Genomic DNA, 16,246 nt, shown 5'->3' with positions numbered 1-16,246 from the left:
ACTGGTGCTCTCCAAATCGATGCACAGTGCCACATCTCCATGATCATTGAAAAGTCAAAGACAAAACGTGCACGTGTTTCCTTAAGAAAACAGTGCTCCTCACAGTATTGTGGTCTCAGCACACAAGTCACCTGGGAAGTTCCATTTATTTGTACTTCTGTTGCTGTACTGCAGGCTTCTGGCATGGCTCATCTTCAGACCGCAGTGGAAGAAGGCCTTACCCTTCCGGAATCCCCCTGCCTCAGGCCAATACAAAGTCCCTCACAGTGTCCCTCTGCATTCAAGGCAGATACCTCAGGAAAAGTGCTCTGTGCAGGGAAAGTTTCTCACAGTTACAGTCTGGGAGAAGTTCTGTGGATTGACACTGACCTGGGAAACAACTCCACAGAATTTCCTTTGTGTGAATTTCCCTCCAATCTGATGCTACAAGGAGAGAGATTTACTTTAAGGGCAATCACTGCTTTCAAAGGAGGCTTAACCCAGGAAGCTCTAGTTATCGACAAGAAGACCCAGGATGCTCTTGGACATTATGTGGCCTACTGCAGGAGGTCTCCATGTGTCTGGGAGATGTATGACGACCTGAGAAGTGGAGTGACAGGAGTGTCAGAAAAAACAAAATATGCCCACATGCTGTATTATACACAAAAGACTGATTGCATGGTTTAAATTTAATTTCACAAATACAAGTATTTCTGTTATATGCCACACACCCTTGTTTTCCTACTCCTGTTTGGAGAAGTAGTATCTGCTTTTCAGGAAGTCAGGCTTGATGTTGTTTGCTCTCAAGTCTGTTATTCTGGTTTGGTTTGAAGACAGATAGTGGCTTGTCAGTATTAAGTGTTTTTAATTTTATGTTTTTAAAGGTCCATTATTTGTGTTAATGGATGTTTGATAGTACGCAGTAATTTAATTCAAAAGTAAAATTATTTTGGCTTAATTCATTGAGTCATGAGTTTCCACATACATACACACACATATACAGTGCATCCTGAAAGTATTCACAGCGCTTCACTTTTTCCACATTTTGTTATGTTACAGCCTTACTCCAAAATTGATTAAATTCATTATTTTCCTCAAAATTATACAAACAATACCCCATAAAGACAATGTGAAAGAAGATTGATATATATATAGTATATAAACACATACATATATATACTAGCAAAAAGTTTGAAATCATTACGATTTTTTAATGTTCACCAAGGCTGCATTTATTTGATCAAAAATACAGAAAAAAGTAATATTGTAAAATATTATTCCAATGTAAAATAGTTGTATTCTATCTGAATATATAGTAAACTAATTTATTCCTGTGATCAAAGCCGAATTGTCAGCATTACTTTAGTCTTCAGTTTCACATGATTCTTCAGAAATCATTCTAATATGCAGATTTGCTGCTCAAGAATAATTCATTATTATTATCAGTTGAAAACAGTTGTGCTGCTTTTTTTTTTTTTTTTGGATACACAACCATTAAAAGGTTTGGGGTAAGTAATATTTATATATAATATGATTTCTGAAGGATCATGTGACATTGAAGATGGAGTTTAAAAACAAAAAAAATTATGCCAGTCAGATTACAAACAATGAACATGACAATTGTCAATCCAACACATAGAATAAAATATAGAGCATATATAGACTACAAATAGAAAGACATATATACAGTATAATCTATAAAATAAACAATACAAGTAAAATGAACAAAATAGAAATTAAAAACAAACAAATACACCATTGAAGACTGGAGTAATGATGCTGAAAATTCAGCTTTGACATCACAGAAATAAAATTACATTTTAAATAATATTAAAACAGAAAACAGCTATTATAATGTGTATTGTTTCACAACATTGCTGTTTTTACTGTATTTATTATCAAATAAATACAGCCTTTGTGAGATTAGAAGACTTCTTTCAAAGAAATTTAAAAATCGTAATGTTTCCAAACTTTTGACCTGCACAACAACAACAACAACAACCGCCATTCGCCACTAAGTGGCGATGACGTCACCACGACGCTTGTGCCAGGCTATGTGCACGTTAAGGCCACGTGAAGTGTCAAACGCCCGCTGGCAGGAGGTCACGGGACAGATCCAACAGGTGACATGGGTCGAATGACTGAGATGACTGGCTGATGCACCACCTGTGCCCCCTACCGTGCCAACTTGCTGTGCTTTAGCCACCCTGCGCTCTGCTCGTTGTTGTGAGCGTCGCTCCTCTGCCCTCTGTTGTTGTTGGAGGGCGACTGCCTCCAACTGGCCAGCAGCGTCCTTCACAAGCCTCCTCCAAAGAGGCCAATCTTGACACCGCTGGTACCAGTCATTGGCAAGTCCACTCAGCTCCACATCCTCCTGTACCACATCACTCCATCTCTTCTCCAGCCCGTGCTGCGCCCGCTTAGCCCCCTCTATCCGGCCGAACAGAAACTGTTTAGGCATGCGGTGGCCAGGCATGCGGGCTACATGACCCAGCCAACGCAACCTTGCCTGCCGTAGGAGCTCACCGATGGGACTTTGTCCACATCTTTCAAAGATTTGTGAGCTCCTCACACAATCCAGCCTGGTTAAACCCAGGATGGATCTTAGGCAGGCCAGCCTAAATGTTTCTAATCGGCGATGATGTTCCATTAGGGGGGGTCCAAGTTTCGCAAGCATAGAGAAGGGAGGGAATGACCTTGGCCGAGAATACCTGAAGCTTCGTGCGGAGCGAAAAACCGGGTGGCTTCCACACAGCGTTACGCAACCGATGAAAAGATAATGCCGCTCAACTGATTCGGAGTGAGACCTCTGCTGTAAAACCGGAGCTGGTCATAAGCACACTTGCCAGGTATGGAAAACACTCCACTCTCTCCACAACTGCCCCATCACCAATTGGGAGCTGTGGGGGTGGAGTGTCTGATGGTACATAATACCTAGGAAGGTGCTTTGTTTTGGTTGGGCTGATGGTAAGGCCCCATCTCTTGGTGGCAAGCTCCAGGTTCATCAGCAGCGCCCCCAATTCCTCCTCTGAGTGAGCAGCAATTACCAGATCATCAGCATACATAATGTGGTTGACCAATAGGGAGCAATCCCTTGACCGCACCCGGGCGTCGATCAACCTCCCATTATATCTATACCAGATGGAAATTCCTCCAGTACAGCCATCGAAGGCTTCACGAACCACACGGTTGAAATAGATATTAAATAATGTGGGAGCCAGAGGACATCCCTGTCGCACTCCCAGGTGAACAGGGAATGGCTCCGACTCCTGACCACGTAGTTTTACCTGGGCCCGCTCACCATCATGAAGGTCCTTAATGATCGTGAGCAGTGGGTCTGGGACTCCGAAAGCACGAAGAACAACCCAGAGCCCAGGCCTACTGATGGTATCATAGGCCTTGACCAGGTCAATAAAGCAGAGATGTAGGTCTTTCTGGAATTCCCTACACCTCTGCTGTAGCAGACAGACAGAGAATATGGCATCCGTGCAAGACCGCCCCTTCCTGAAACCACACTTGGTTCTCAGCAAGTCTCTCCTCAGCGTGCCTGGCAAGGCGATGTTGAATAATCCTTGCCAGGACCTTTCCTGGCACACTGAGGAGTGAGATGCCCCTATAGTTATTACAATCTGAGCAGTCCCCCTTTTTAAAGAGAGGGACCACCAGGGCATCCTTCCAATCCTGCGGAACCCGCCCAGTGGTCCAGACTGTTGTTATGATGTCATGTAGGGCAGTCTGTGCACAAACACCACCCTCCCTCAGCATTTCACTGGGGAGATCATCACTGCCCGGTGCCTTTCCTGGTCTCAGGCTCCGGATCGCCTTCAGTACTTCCTCCAAAGATGGCACCTCAGCCAGCCACCCACAGGGAGCGACTTCTTCCTCCATTATTTGTGGCACCGCAGCCCCAGCAGGGTCATCCCCACTTTGTCCCACAATGTTTTCCAGGCTAAGGGACTTCCCCTCCCCCAGGACCTCACAGAAATGCTCAGCAAATCTGCAAACCTGTTTCTGGGGGTCGGAGATTGGATCACCGTTTTTTCCCCTAATGATGGTAATAGGTGTGGCACTGCAAGTAACCTTTTTGATGGAATTAAAGAGCGATTTGTGATCGCGAGCCACCGAGGCAGACTCCATCTCCTCAGCAACCCGCGACCACCAACCATCCTTGCAGCACCTCACAGCTCTCCGAACCTCCGAGCGAAGGCTGCGGTAAGCCTCCTCATTCTCTGACGTGGGATGCTGTTGACGATGAGAGTGGGCCTGTCGCTTTTTCTCAGCCAGCCTGAACACCTCCTCCGTCAGCCAGGGTTTCTGAGGAGGTCTGGACCGTGTGCCCAAAACTGCCATTGCAGTTACATGAGCCACAGCCCAAACCTCGCCCATTTCCCCTCGACATCCAGAGGAGTGGGGGATGATGCCAACCCCAGCTGCAAGCGATGCTGAAATTCTCGCTTGCAACTTTCATCAGCTAGCCTAGACCAGGCCACTATGGGTTTGAAAGGGGTCCTGGGTTTACATCCACCACCGGAGTGGAAGAATGGCAGGCGCATCTTACAGATGACAAGTCGATGGTCAGTGGGCAGATCAGCTCCACGGTAGGTCCTGGTGTCAAGGACATGGGCCCGCATCCGCTGTTCAGTCACTATGTAGTCCAGCAGATGTTCTTGCTTGGACCCGGCATGCATCCATGATGTTGTGTGGATGCGCCGATGCTGGAACAGTGTGTTGGTAATTACAAGCCCATGGGCTTTGACCTGCACACACACACACACACACACACACACACACACAGCCTATGTGCGTATAAACACAGAGCTCCAGCAAACAAATTACGGTGCCTGTATTTATTACAATGTTAATATTACTACTGTCATTCACATAACTAAATACAGTAACAAGTTAAAACACTTACCTTGGAGTTTGTGTTACATTCCGCAAATCCTGTGATCCGCTGTGTCTGTTACAAGTTGAAAACGAACAGTGGATAGGTAACAGTTAAGTGAATGCATCTATTTAGTGATTTGGTTTTCCATTTGGATCTTTCCTTCTTACTTCAACTGTATTGTTAAAAAAAGACATTTGCAAAAACGAAACTTTTACTGGCACAAACCAGCACAAACGAAGCACAAACGATAGAGACTATTTTGGGTGAATTTAGAGTATGTGGGGGGGCTGCGTGACGTCATCGCCAATAATTCAATGTCTAATATTTAAAAATCCAAAGCAGCACAAACGAAACTTTTTACAGCACAAACCAGCACAAACGAAGCACAAACGATTGAGATTATTTTGGGTGAATTTAGAGCATGTGGGGGGGCTGGTGACGTCATCGCCTATAATTCAATGTCTAATATAAAAAAATCAGAAGCAGCACAAATGAAACTTTTAGCGGCACAAACCAGCACAAACAAACGAGACTATTTGGGGTGAATTTGGAGCATGCGGGGGGCTGAGTGACCTCAGAATGACCTATAAATATTCTTTTAATATCTAAAAAACCAAAGCAGCACAAACGAAAATTTTTAAAGCACAAACCAGCACAAATGAAGCACAAACGATAGAGACTATTTTGCCGAAGTTTTGCGTTGGGTGGGGGGCCAACTTCACGCAGGTAACTAAATGTGAATCTTTGCAAAAGCAATGTGCTGAAGTTGTTGTTTGTTTCCATTTGTGGCAAAAAGTTGATTACAACAAAAAACAACACACAACCCCCCTACAATGTTAAAAGTCCACCCACTCCTCGTTCTTATATTTCTATAAATCAAAATGTGTGTCAAAATGACCGCTTTTCATTTCTGCTTTAAAGTGACATCACTTTAGGGCAGGCCCCGCCCACGACTGGTGGCGGACTCCACCCTATTGTCATAGATCCACCCGTGAGTGATCTACACACAGTCTCGGCTTCGTAAGCATCATAAGTGTTCTGTTGTTGGCTGTAAAGGTGAACATAAGAGTCTTCATGTACTCCTGGCATCAGAGCCACTGAAGAAGCAGTGGACAAGTTTTGTTTTTGAAGCAAATATGCCACAAAACATACAAAAATGTGTGTATGTTTGTGCAAATCATTTTACACCAGACTGCTTTGTGAATGAGTGTGAATATAAAGCAGGATTTTCAAAAAATGTGATTCTCAAGCATGATCAGAAACAACTGTTTGTGTTCCAGCTTTATATCCTGAAGATGTATCGCACGTTATATTTTGTGAATGTTTGCAAATTGCCTTTCTGAATGTGCTTGTCAGCTGATTCCACGGCTAATGCAGCAAAAGTTAGCATTGTCTCTGATTGTATTCACCAGAGCTATGACAGGGGCGGAGAGTAGCAGCTCATTTGCATTTAAAGAGACACACATGAAAACAGCGTGTTTTTGATTCCACCCAAAAAGAGTCATTTACAACATGGTATAATAAATGATCCGTGGGGTATTTTGAGCTGAAACTTCAGACACATTCTGGGGACACCTGAGACTTGTATGACACCCTGTAAAAAGGGGCATAATAGGTCTCCTTTAAATCATTGTTTTACAGTCTGTGGCAGGGTAGTCGACCTTTATCCCTCTTGGAGGCTTGATTAGTCTGATAAGGGACCGGGTGTGTATGATCACGACCCGGCTCCGCCCTCCGCCCTGCCACATTCCTCCCTCGTTCTCTCAGGCAGGGGAGTCCCCGGCATGATGTACACCCCCCCCTCTTTCCCCGGGGAGGGGCGTGCACTGGGATTCTGTTTGAAATGACCCGACTCTTGTGTGACATTTGTTCCTCTTGTAAACAAAGTTCATGCTTTATTTTAAGTTAATTTTTGTTTTATTTTTTACACAAATCTATCGATTTACTTCAGAAGAATTGATTGATGACTCTACTGTAGTCGTGTGGGTTACTTTTATCCTACCTAAATATGACTTTTGGACCGTCAAACAGCTGGCACCCATTCACTTGCATTGAATGGACATACAGAGCTGAAATGTGCTTATAAAAATCTTCATTTCGGTTCTTTTGAGGAAGGAAAGATGTACACATCTAGAATGGCTTAAATATGAGTCAATCATGAGAGTTTTTTTTAACTATTCCTTTAACTTGTGTTGAACCTGTAATTGTATTATTTTAAATCCAGGATGCAGACTAATAAAATACAAAACTAATAAACAGTGCTTGGTAAAAAGTTTTCAGAGTAGTTTTTGTCAGATTCAAAATGTAGAATATATTAAAGTTAGACACCACACCTGATACACAGTATTGTGTCTCATGACAAATAATAAAAAAGTCCAATACTATTTTTTTCTTCTATTTTGAAAGGGGCTGTATGGGAGAGTGGCTAGGAGGAAGCCTCGGCTGGCAAAACCCATGCTTGCCTATAATGACTTTGTAATAATTAACTTGGAAGATACAAGATGTAGCAGAAGGTCGTGTGATCTGATGAGAATAAAGTGGAATTGTCTGGCTGAAACACTAAACTGTATGTGTGGCGCAAAGCCGACTTAACACATCAGCCACACAACACCATCCCCACAGTGGAACACGCTGGTGGCAGCATCATGTTTAGGGTGGAGCTTTTCATCAGCATGAACTGGCAGGCTTGTGAAGATTGACTGGTTGATGAATGCTGCCAAATACACTGATATTTTTGGATAAGAACCTACTTTCCTCTGCCAGAAAGTGTAAAACTGGGAAGAGGTTTGTGTTTCAGCAGGACAATGACCCAGCGCACAAAGACAGAGCAACACTAGAGTGGCTTAAAAAGAAGAAAATGGATATCCTTGAGTGGCCCAGTCAAGGTCCTGACCTCTAATTGGTGTAGAGACCTCAAAATTGCTTTCTATCACCGATCCCCAACTAGAGATTAAGTAGAGATTGAGTGATTTTGAGGAATGGGCTGATATTGCTCCATCACGATGTGCAAAATTGATAGAGAATCATCCAAAAAGACTGGTGGCTGTAATAGGTGCAAAAGGAGGCTTAACCAAGCATTTAATAATGAGGATGAATGATGGTTATGGCATTTTTTAAATTTTCATGATATACAGTACTGTGTACCAGCTAGGGATGCACCGATTGGTATGTGTCTCGTCACTGTCATGACTGCTATGTTGCTCGGAACTGCACACAAGAATTTCACCTACTGTTGCACTTGTGTACATGGTAGTGTGACAATAAAGTGATTTGATTTGATTTGATTTGATTTGATCTGATACCTGGATCGGATTGAAGACGTGCGATAGCTCTGTGAATCACAAAAGGCTGTGTTTAATAAGTACATTTATAAAATGCATGTGCAGCTCTAGTGCGTCAGTGAATGCCGCTGCTCTGTTGACACACACCTGCTTTAATTTTAAAGTTAATGGGTGTCACAGAGAGACTCACGGAGGCAGAGATATGAACTCAGTAGCAGGGTTTATTGAACAGATGATTGAAACAGTGATGTAAACATTGTGAGTAAATCCAGTTGAGCAGAGTGGCAAAAAGCAGGTGAGTAATATCCAGACAGGGTATAGACACGATAAACAGATAACTCATAGCAGTAACCCTATTTTAACCATGATATCCGGAGTGAAACCACAGTAATACAGGGAAACTAAAACTATATGTAAAAAAATATATAATTTTGTCATTATTATGATTTTACTGCAATTACCACAGTTTTACTGTGATTACTGTTGTAGATTAACCATCGTATTTCTAGTAAAACCTTAGTAACCACAAGACTATCCATGGTAGTTAATTAATCTATAGTAGAATCATGGTAACATATTATACTAGTCTGTATCCAAACCATAGTTTACACCAAAAAAAACTAAAACAAACCTCATATTTACTATAGTAAAACCTTTGTTTCCACCAAAACTATGATTCCTACAGCCTACAAAATTACTTTAATAAACCATGTTTCAGACCAAAATAAAAAACATGTTTTTACTACAGTATGATTTATTGTCTACAGTGTGTTTTACTATAGATTAACCATGGTAAATCATGTGGTTACTATTGTTTTACTATAAATACCATAGTTAAACTACCACAGTAAAACCTTAATAACCACAAAATTGTGATTTTTATTACCACCGTTTTCATTTTCCTGTATTATTACAGACCCTATGGTGTCATTTCAATATCATGGTTAAAATATGGTTACTGTAGTAAAATCATGGTCAATTCATTGTGGGCGGAACGTAAAACAATTTCAGAAAAGAAGTTTAGAGAAGAAGAAAAGAGTTTCTTTCTTCATCAAAACAGAATTTAAGATTTTTAGGATTTCATTTCAGGCTTCCTCGTTTAAAGCTAGGGTGTGCAGTCTTTTCCAGAAACATTTTTGTTAGACTGGTTTAAAGTCTCTTCACATCCTGATAACAATCAATAATTTAAGTGGTCTAAATGTAAAAAAAATATATATACATAGACAAAAAAAAAAAACTGAACGACCAATAATTGCATTTGCTCCGAATGTAATGATAGGATGTCCTTCCTGTCTGTCAATCTATATTTGCATACCGCCGCGCAACTTGTTCGCGCAGATATTTACACGTCATCAGAGCGAGCGCGAAAATGGAAGGCGAACCGCAGCTAGCTAATGTTCCTCCTGAACCACCAGTAAAACGAAACAAAAGAAAGACTGTGTTAGAAATTTCTACAACGAAAAAACGTCTGGATCAAAAGCGCGCTAAAAGCAGAATTAACATTGACGTTGCTTTTCCACGCTGGAGGAAACTGCGGGACTCAAAGTGTCTGAAAAATGACGCCATGCTTGCTGTTTTTCTTTTGGACAGGTAAATACATAGTTTGATGTGTTTATATGTATATGTTGGTGTTAATGTAATTTAGTATTTAGCTCATGTAGCTAACAGCAGCTGCGGTGTAAAATGAAAATTTTGTTTTCAAAGTTACGAAAACACTGCAACATCCACACCTTTGGTGCATGGATTCATAAGGCCACCAACTGTTTCGACTCTTTCATCAGTTTCTCCCAAAACAGTGAGTACAATGTCATAATTTTACTTGAATAAAAAAATATAATCAAACATTCTTCTGGGTATTGTGTATGGCATCCTTATGAAGAAAGATAATTTGACAATGTTGTCATTGTAGTTTTGCTGAAATACAATCACATATCAGGTTATAAAGATGATGGCATGCACTTTGTGATCACTGCTGCTTTTTTGTTATCTGCGTAAAGTTAGAAATGTCAAAACTATAATGTGTTTTTTTTACATGAGCCATGACAATTTAAAAACATGTTTTACTGTCATTGTAAATGTTCACTTTCACCTGCCTAAAGAGGAAAATCTGAGAAGAATTAATGTATTTTTTTCCCAATGGTTTTGTCAGAGAGGACACATTTTTAAAAAACATAATAACCGTGAACATTTGTTGTTAAAAAGTATATAAGTATTGTTTTGTTTCTAAAAATTATCTATTGTTTGGGTTCAGAAGAACTTTATTTGTCGACTGGAGTCGTGTGGATTATTTTGATGCACCTTAAATATACATTTTGGACTGTCAAATGGAGTACTTTCACTTGCATTGTTTAAAGAAGAAGGCCTGAAATGAAATCCTAAAATCTTATATTCTGTTTTGATGAAGAAAGAAACTCTGATACTGCTTTGATGGCCGGAGGATGAGTAAATTATCATCAAATTTTCATTTTTTGGGTAAACTATTCCTTTAAATTCAGTGGCTGTCATGTTAAGGTGAGAATATGTTGTATATGTCCTTTTTTAGGCTAATTTCAGGGTTTTTCTGTGTCAAAAAAGTAGGATTTGGCTCGGGTCCTCATATTCTCACAAACAGCCCTGTGCACTGTAAATTCCAATTAGTTAACTTTACTTAGAAAATGCATGCAAACCGATTGCCTTAAAAAAACTAAGTAAAGTGCAATAAGTATTATATGTTGTACTAACAAATGCTAAGCTAGTTTAGTATACCTAGACTTGAGTTTTAGTAACTTTAAATAACTGTAGAGAGAACTTGAAAATGTACTTTAGATGTACTCTTGACTTAGTTTAGACTACTCACAATTACTATTTTACAAAACTACCCAAACTAAGTTGGGATAACCAATTTGACATTTCCTGCAACTTAGAAATTCTCAGTTGTATTTACTTGAACAGCCATCCAATTTACTTGTTAAAACCATGCAAACCGATTGCCTTAAAAATACCAAGTAACTGTTACTCATGTAACTCAAGTGCTGAAAACATTCATTACACAAAACAGGTTCCATTCTCCTAAAAATAATCAGATTTACACAAACACATAATAAATCATGGTAGTGACACAAGTTAAACTGTGTGCTTTTTATTTATAGGTCTTAACACATTGCACCAGTTCAAAAGTGTATTGTGCTGGTTTAAACATTGGTCATGGCACATACTGGCTTCTGCAGACCACTATTCAAAAGAGTATACACAATATGCCCAGCCAATACTTATTGGAAAAATATCAGCAGGTAGAACTAAAAATATCCTGGCTGATGTTTTTTGGTTCAATTAACAACAGTAATCAAATGTACATTATACATAACTTCTTCATAACAATCTGAAACACGAAATGCTGAGGTATCCGTTTTGTGAAATCACTGTTATATGACCACTGTAAACAAAAGAGTGTATTTTTGGCCTACCACTGACCAGTAACCAGTTATATTAGTCGGCCGATGTATTAGCTGGACTTTATAAAAATAAAATTATAATTCTGGGGAAAAAAATAAAAAATACCTCTGTGCCTAATTACAAGCGAATGGTGGTTTAAAACAATTAAAAGACTGTGAGCAACTAGAACCATGGCACATACTGGCTTCTGTGGACCATTTAAAACATACTGTATGCCCAAACAATTAATTTGTTTGAACAAAATCAACAGATAAAACTACAATATCCAATAACAATGGCTGATATTTTTTCCTGACAATATACAGCCAATATATCAGTTGGCCTTGGATATGGAAATGGATCAAGTCATACATTTGTCATATCCTGTAACAACATCTTTAATTCTGTAATAACAATAACACGCAGATTACAGACCAAACATGCTAAAGAACCATGGGAATGATAAGTGCAAAGCAGCGTCAAGGGCAACAATATGAGAGTAATGACTCTGGCATTAGATCTCACAGCCTCTAGATGTAACTTCCTGATCCAGGCTGACAATTTGAAAGAAGTGCATCATTTCATTCACAACTGTCAAGTGATATCTAATGCCCACCACTCTATTACGTTCTAACTCAACAGCAGATTTTTAAGAGTTTGGAGTTTTGGTGGGAGTTTTTTTTCTCCCAAACCAAGCATCACTCTTTGAATGAAGGTGAAAGTGTTTTTCATTGCTTTAGGGTAGTTCAAGTGCACAGCATAGGAAAGCCCAAACAAGAGGCAAACTGCATGAGGTAGGTTCTGGATATCATCCATGACAATATGTCCCTCTATAATGATCGCAGTTGATACCGGGTCTAGGTGGAGATCATTTGGCACTCCAGGCTCATCTTCAGAGATGACAGTCAGCACCCCAACAGAAACTTCTGCCCAGGCCTCGTCACTGTCACCGGCCTGTACAAAAAAAACAAAAAGAACACTACATCAGGGAGATGTTCATACGCAAGATCAATGAATAGTCACAGTGTCATCTGTCCTGCCTACAATGAACTAACAGCCTTTCCATTAATTATTCAATCCAAATGCACCTGTATTTAGAAGGTTTATAAACATTAGTAGGCGTAAAACATTTCAGTTTACAGATTTTGAGTGCAAAACAAGAAAGAAAAAGTATTCCTCACATTGCTGTCCTAAGGGGCTTGTAGCTAGTGAGGGAGAGAGATCATCTACCTCTTGTGCAGAATACACAACTGCAGCATGGAAAGCAGACTTGGCACTATTAAGCTCAGCAGTGAAACTCCGTGACAATTTATGGCGGCTCCATGGTATGGGTGATGTTACTAGCCCTATTTCATGTGAAACGAGGAAACCGAAACACACCGTTCACCATCTCCATATAAATCTATGTTTCCAAGATTTTTTGGGGGCATGTTTACTTTATTCCATGGTAAAAGTAGATCGATAGCAGGAGAGAGTTGATGAAATGCAGAGAAGAACTCCAAACCAAAATGTTACCTTTACGATATCACAATGAGAACTTACTAAGCAAGTGTTGTAGAATTTACTTGGGTCATCACCAAGTAGGACCGGGAGGCCTCGAAGAACAAGCGTGCGCAGTGCGGTCACATCTTTTTTCTAGAAGTGATAATGAACAAATAAAGTTCAAGATTATATATTATTCAAGTTATAGTACATGTGTTTGTGTGTGTGTGTGTGTGTGTATATATATACACACACACACACACACACGTTACTTTTTAGTTTTTACTAGTTCAAAACTGAAAAAAATGGTAACAACATAGGCAAATTTCTATAGGAATTTTAGGTTGTATGTTATCTTGCATACTTAATCATCTCAAAGATGAATGAGATGGATTAAGCCTTTTGGTGTTCAGCACTCAGCCATGCTGATATTCAGGATGACATCCTTCCCTCTTGTCTGATATTGCATACACACGGTGACAGTTCAATCTTATTCTTCTTCTTAAACAGTGTTGTTGAAAAAAAAAAGTAAAACACTATTTGTAGTCTCTTGAAGAAGCCCCTTGAAGACTCACCTGTGAATCTATTTGTTGCACAAGCTCAGCCAATGTTTCTCCAACATTTCCTTTCTTGGACTTGAAGATTGAAACAAAGCGTGGTGTGTGCTGGTCCAATACATCATAAAAGTCATTCTCCAGGTTTGTGGTGGCTATCCTGTTGAACTCTGCAAACACCTGCAACACAGCAAAAAACATTGACTAAAACAGGCTTGTGCCAGTGTGGATATTTTTGAAACCCAGTATGCTAACATTCACAACTGTTCAAATAAATTTTTATTGCCAAATTTGACCAGTAGATGGGAGATTATTATTTAACCAACAGGCAGACTGACAGGACAGATGAGGTGGCGTAAAGAAAGGCTCAAAATGAATAAGTTAGAGAGAATTTTATTTTTATTTAACTTTAGCTAGTAACATAATTTACTTGCTCATGTGTATATATATGAATTTAGAAGATGTGAAATATAACACATTATTCTTAACAAGATCCACATAAAAAAATTTAGGTCAAAAGTTATTCCTCAAAATAAATATTCAAGAGCTAGTTCTGGAATTCTCCAGTTTGGAGAAGCAGACAGAGTCTCGGCACAGAAGCAGCAAAATTGGGTCACACTGTCCGACGTCTACTGTAGGCAATACAGTGACTGAAAGAATGTGAAAATCAGTACTTGTCTCTCTGTAAAAAGAGCTGGCCATCGCTCCTTCAAAGTTTTCACTGGTGGTTCTGCCTCCACAATTTCCCGTCTCCTCAGTGAGAAGGTCCGGTCCATCTTTGATACAATGACAGTTCCACTGGGGCTCCGTTTTTTCATTTCTTCAACCAGGAGCTTTCTGTCAGTCTCTAGGCTTTCTTCATCATGCCCCTCAGGGAGCTCTGGTAAGTAATTTACCTCATACCTTTTAGGTCTTTTTAGGCCATTTCTGGTGCACCTTGTTTGCCCCCATTTATACGAACTTCTACACATCCTGCTCTTCTCAGTTTAGTGCGATAGTTTCCCATTTTGAATTTCAGGCTATTCTTCCAGCCAGAACAACCATCTGTTGAGCCTGGTTCCCTCAGGCATATATGTTTGCTTATGAGTGCTAATGCCACAGAATGGATCCGCTCTTCATTTGGATAGGCATCAAATTTGTAAATTGCTTCAGCAAGTTTTTCCAAAATAGAATGCTTCATGTCTCTTCGTGGATTTAGGTATGTTTTGTCTCGTAAACATAAAAGATTAGCTTGTCTCAGTCTGAATTCCACATCAACTGAAAAATTTGGAATGTCAAAGAACTCTGGCCATCTCTCCTGTCTTGTTGACGGTGATGAGCTGTGTCTGGACAGAATCTCTGTAGAGTCTGAGACATTGGAGGCATCAGACATGCTGGTGGTGGAGGCAGTCACCAGCAATGGAATGACCTTCACAGTAGCTTTTGTAGCTGGCAAGTCTCCTATGTCATCAAGGTTGCTAAGAGCATTATTGAAGTCAGGGTCTTCATACATAAGATTGAAGTCATACTGCAACTGACATTTATCTTTGATTTTTATCTTCAGCTCATCAACGGTTTTTGGTTTTACATCTAGTGGCACTTTCTGTATGTCCTGTTCAGCTATGATGACTCTTACTTTATAGCTTTCCATGGTCCTAGAAAAAAAAGGAAACATCACTTTACGGCCCATTCAACATACCTCATACCTTTTTTATTCAACACAATATGTAACGTTTAAGTGTCACATACACATTGCCTTTCACTCGGTAGGAAGACAAGGGGAAAACATCATTCAGCTCAGACAGCTGAGTGACTGTGAGAGACCCTCCTCCACTTAAGCACAACTCATAAGCACGGAAATGTTCATCATACCAGGAGCTCAAATGTCTGCAGACTAACAGGATTTCGGTGTTGATAACAACAATATGTGTTATTTGCCTGAACTCTGGGAGGCCTGAGCAACAGCCAACCGAAATGATCATATCTGCAATGTATTTCACACCGTGAACACATACAGAAGATGCAACCAGCACAGTACTTTGCTTAGCATTTCGCTGATGTAGTGAACTCTGAACATTTTCAGGGAAGGATGTGACCATAACTGATCTCACTTTATCAATTTGTAAAGGAGGTTTGAAGAATGTTGATGAATCTAAATGGAAAGCCATCAACTTCTGGTGTCTTACAGCCAAGGTATGTGCCACATTCTTGAAGTTACGAGTGTCATGTACAACCTTTTTAAAAAATTTGTGCTTCCCTTCAAAACGCATTGTCCACACATCTACTAGTGGGCCAAAGGTTTTTATCATTTGAGGGTAGTGTTCAACGAAATGATGTTTTGGACGAAGTCTGTAGTTTGGAAAAGTTGTCTGCAGTAACTCTCTATGTTCTGAGATTTTGCAATCCAGGAAGTGGACCAACTCTTCAGTAAAGTGTGATGACATTACCAACTCCAGTATATCTTTAAGAAGCATGAGTATCTCCCATGCTTGGTCTCCCTCAGGGATATTGTGGCCTATCATCAATGGGAGCAGCCTCAAGAGTGACCAATTTTCATGGCCATTTCCACCAATGGTTGACCTAGAAATGAAAGTCTTTGGAATGATCTGTGGTTGGTCAGCTTTATCAGAAAATGTGTAAGGAAACTGCCTAATAGCCTTGTTCAAGGAGTC

The 16,246-nt window shown here is 40.2% G+C and overlaps 2 protein-coding genes across 3 annotated transcripts in view; one reads left to right on the top strand and one right to left on the bottom strand.

Annotated features, from left to right (window-relative positions):
* Positions 1 to 16,246, top strand: part of LOC127618946 (uncharacterized) — a 647,429-nt gene that overhangs the window by 137,826 nt on the left and 493,357 nt on the right.
* On the bottom strand, positions 11,849 to 15,216 carry LOC127618613 (uncharacterized). 2 transcript variants are annotated; one of them, XM_052091179.1, is made up of 4 exons: positions 14,270 to 15,216; positions 13,617 to 13,775; positions 13,102 to 13,194; positions 11,849 to 12,513 (listed from the first exon to the last, which is right to left on the bottom strand). In XM_052091179.1, exons 1-4 carry the CDS (start codon positions 14,564 to 14,566, stop codon positions 12,190 to 12,192), a joined length of 873 nt encoding a protein of 290 aa, XP_051947139.1. In that variant the 5' UTR covers positions 14,567 to 15,216; the 3' UTR covers positions 11,849 to 12,189. The 2 variants fall into 2 exon arrangements, with proteins under 2 accessions (XP_051947139.1, XP_051947140.1); XM_052091180.1 differs by having other exon boundaries at positions 13,617 to 13,765.

Source organism: Xyrauchen texanus, chromosome 25 (assembly GCF_025860055.1).
Source record: "Xyrauchen texanus isolate HMW12.3.18 chromosome 25, RBS_HiC_50CHRs, whole genome shotgun sequence".
NCBI lineage: Eukaryota > Metazoa > Chordata > Actinopteri > Cypriniformes > Catostomidae > Xyrauchen > Xyrauchen texanus.
The sequence above is the reverse complement of the archived record's forward strand: the minus strand, read 5'-3'. Positions and strand labels throughout refer to the sequence as shown.